This window comes from Mytilus californianus, unplaced genomic scaffold, assembly GCF_021869535.1.
Source record: "Mytilus californianus isolate M0D057914Y unplaced genomic scaffold, xbMytCali1.0.p SCAF_44, whole genome shotgun sequence".
Classification (NCBI taxonomy): Eukaryota; Metazoa; Mollusca; class Bivalvia; order Mytilida; family Mytilidae; genus Mytilus; species Mytilus californianus.
Genome location: NW_026262695.1, coordinates 1,622,689 through 1,626,612, shown reverse-complemented (window position 1 = coordinate 1,626,612; position 3,924 = coordinate 1,622,689). Strand labels below are relative to the sequence as shown.

Genomic DNA, 3,924 nt, shown 5'->3' with positions numbered 1-3,924 from the left:
TAGAAAAACAAGAATTAATTGAAAATCCAAAAGAAAAACCATGAATCAATTTATCTTTCAACTGTGTTTCATAACCTGCTAAAAAGTGTTTTAAATTTTCAACCTTTATTGGTGTTGGAAGTTTTGACAAAGTTTGCTTGTTTTCCTTTTTGCTCTGGACATGTAAGGGTACAGTGTTTCTTGCTGCAGTGTACACATTGGTGTTTAAGTTTACAAAACTTTGATGTGCATTCCCCTGATTTACAGAAGGCCCAGCAATAGCCATTTGGGAATTGATACTGATGCTGGGCCCTCCTATGAAAAGAATTTGGGCCTGAGTTTGAGGTTTTGGCAAATGACTTCTTATTTTGACCTGAAAATTCAGATTGTCTGTCATATAAAGCTGCAGATCTCCAAAGTTCGTCATTTACTTCATCCCATCGTAACCCTAAAATTTTCCTTATCTTCCTAAATTTTTTCGTCATATAATTTAGCGGCTTGGAAACCCAAGGACTTGCATAATGACCGTACATTAAAACCATATTTTATCAATGCTTTAGCAGACCTCAAATTCTTTTCAAGATATATAGACATAAATATATCAAAAGCATTTGTCCATTGGTGAATGGACAAAAGCTCTTTGTTAGGTTTCCTATTTGAAATCGTAATATTTAAATTTTCAAATAATGTTGATTCATTACATGTATCATCAATATTAGAAGGTAACAATAGGCAAAATTTACATAATTATCACACCAAACATCAGATTTAACCTTATTGCTGACATGGTAATCTAAAGGTATAGTATGTCTCAACATTTCACATGCATATGGATTTTCTTCATTTGAGTTTAGCAGCTCACCATCAGAAGGAGTGTTGATATTAGGATCTGAGGAAACTGGTGGTTGAAAGACAGCTAACATTGGTCCCTGGGAGTCAGTAGTTGACGAATTTTCTGGTTGTATAGATGATGACGACAATATACCAGTTAAGTCATTAATTGGAACTGCTGTATTGTCTTTGACAAGTTGAACGCCAGAACTTTGAAACTTCAGGAACAAAGCATCAGCAATGTCATTTGCGGTTGGAACAGACGACTGTTTAGTATTTGTTTCATGAACTGACAGATTTTCAGGAGCTGTTTGTCTGGCCTTGCGTCTCCGCACTGGTGGCCTGTATATTGGTGGTAACTCCTGACTTTGTTCCTCCACTAAATCGTGAACATCCTCTACCAGGTTTTGTGGAGCAGCCTTTCTTCTTGTTCTGCTTTTCTGCTTTGGCATTTTGCTATAAATACATAAAACAAAAAATAAAAATAGAAATCCTGTATTATCACAGAATTTAAAGAATGTTACTATATAAGTAAAATTTTTAAACCAAAATGCTTGTCCGGCATATTAAACATAGTTGATATGATGATATATCAAGCAAAATATACTCATGTTTAAAATTAAGTTTGATTATGATATGCTAATTAATACTCCAAAACCAATTTTTAAAACCAACCAATATGTATAAAGTACTTCAATTGTACCAAAATCGATCCCTATTGTGACACAACCATTATAGGGAAAGACGTGATTTATTCTCTGATTAAATAAACTAATAATACACTAATATAATAGTATATAAACCATGATTATGAATAAATAATCAAAATTAAATATAAACAGAGACATATTATATTATATAACTCTGATATAAATGATGTAACCAACCAAAATAAAATATAGATAAGACATTTTTCATGTCACCAGTGTCACAACCATGTGCATATAAGCACAACCACTCAGAGATATTTTAAATTATAAAATCGTTAAGGTGATGGAGTAATAATATGCAAATAATTCATAGATAACTAAATAATTGTATTGTATGCTTCTTCTTCTTCGTATGTCCTTCCAATTAGGAACAATAAGTAATAACAATCATACACGGTAGTTTGCAACGCAAGTTTGCTCGACATTACATGTACGTGAAAGGCTACCAACAGCAGCACGAACACTTCTAGCGTATATTTCCATACCTTCATCATTAAGATGAACTTTATCTTTTAATAATAAATCTGGGGTGTTCTTCCACAACCCCCTATGATGCCAGAAAGTCGCATTATCTCTTTGTTTTAGTAAATGACTAAGTTCTTTGTTTACAATGTAAACCTTGTTGTTATAATAGGTTTCCGGTCTTTCGGAATACCTCGGGAGAAGTTGACCAATAACCACGTGGTTAACATGATAGCAATTAATTATGTAATCGGCAAAAACGCTGATATCTCTTGCTAATTTTACGGGCTCATTTTCAGACGATAAATCGTTGCCTCCAACCTGAAGAAAAACCGAATGTGGCGTATATTCTTCAATTATATGCATATAATGTTGCTTTTGAACACATTTATTACCGGGGCGAAGAGTCCCTCCCCCAAACCAAAAAATTCCACCTGGATATCGGTTCCGTCTAAACCTAAATTTAACCAACCTCGATCACAGTTTTCATGAGTAAATGTTTCTAAACGACGAATAAAAGAATTACCAAAAATTAAGGCACGCCGGACCATGGTTCAAAAGCAACTAATCTATTATAAAAATTAATAAATTAAAAATTAAGCTATCAAAAATATATTGAATAATAGTTAAGGTTCGCTTTTACCTTATAATCTGTGGATTCTTCGATGACTGCCTTTCTTCAGTACTTTTTCAGTTTTTCAGATAAAATTCAAAAACGATCTTTTCTCTCTCCCAAAACAAAGGCGAATGACCGCATGTCCGAGCACATGTAGAAATTTGATATTAATTACCGATCTCAAGAACTGACCAATCAGATAATGTAATTAGATGATCATGCATTGAACATGCAGTCCTTGACCTCATGTTGATATACTTAAACAAAGAAATGCCTTCTTACACACATGGCATTAATAAAATCAATATTATCGGAAATTCCAGCCAAACAGTCTTTTATTTACAATAAATGTTATTAAGATGAATAATTTAAAATTTGTATACCAAACATTTAAAATTTTACTCTGCATTTATAGATAGCATTGAAAGTACAACATCTTATAAGCGATAAACATTGATAGATGTAAATGAGCCACTCTTTCTCGTGTTGAGATGGAATATGTTCGTTATTTGATTTGATGAGTTTAACAATCGAAACCCCTGAAATATCGTCTCATGACAAGCACGAAAAATGGCAAAACTGAACTTACAACAGCGGGCGATGATTTCTAAGTATACAATACTCTTGCAATGGATTTTTAAATGCATTGTATAAATTATCAATTTAGACATTTCTGATCCCGAATTACTTCTTTGTTAAAACTATAATGCACTATTTCATGGTCAACTAACCCAAGAAGTCAAATGAAATATCATAATCGTGGTAATTGTTTCATGATATGTTTCAGCTATCATTTGTGACTTTCAGCAAGTGACATTCCCTGTTGACCATATTAAACAGTGCACAATAATAAATTAACATATACGTTTATACATGAGGTTAAGAATTATCGAATGGACTAATTTTTTTCTACGGTTTCCCTTTATCAATCGATGGGCATTCCATTCCCTTTTGAAATTACTTAATCGAATATGAAGTCTCATGCACGAAGAAGTTTGTCTGACGTGAAAATACGTAGTCCCATATCTCGAGGCTACATGGAGACACAAAGAGTAAAATAAAAAGGCAGGACTACATTTACATTGAGATTATATACATTTAAAGAAAAATGCAGGACAAAATTTTTCATCATAGCCTGATCACTACAACGTTTTTACAAAATATTCGTTCCCGTGAAAATTAAGATTTGTTTAACTTAAAAATTTCATCAAGGTCTCTTCTTAGGATATAAGCCTTCTGGTGGCTGGCTTTCAAGTCGACAAGATAGCAGGTCAATGTATTCAAGTGAATTTAAGATGTGTTGCAATTCTAAAGTACAATGGGTAA

At 33.0% G+C, this 3,924-nt stretch overlaps 1 protein-coding gene across 1 annotated transcript; it reads right to left on the bottom strand.

Moving 5' to 3' along the window:
- Window positions 1-650: 650 nt before the first annotated feature.
- On the bottom strand, window positions 651-2,917 carry LOC127699934 (uncharacterized). The gene is made up of 2 exons (XM_052203312.1): window positions 2,006-2,917; window positions 651-1,266 (listed from the first exon to the last, which is right to left on the bottom strand). Exon 2 carries the CDS (start codon window positions 1,260-1,262, stop codon window positions 651-653), a length of 612 nt encoding a protein of 203 aa, XP_052059272.1. The 5' UTR covers window positions 1,263-1,266; window positions 2,006-2,917.
- Between the last annotated feature and the right edge of the window lie 1,007 nt (window positions 2,918-3,924).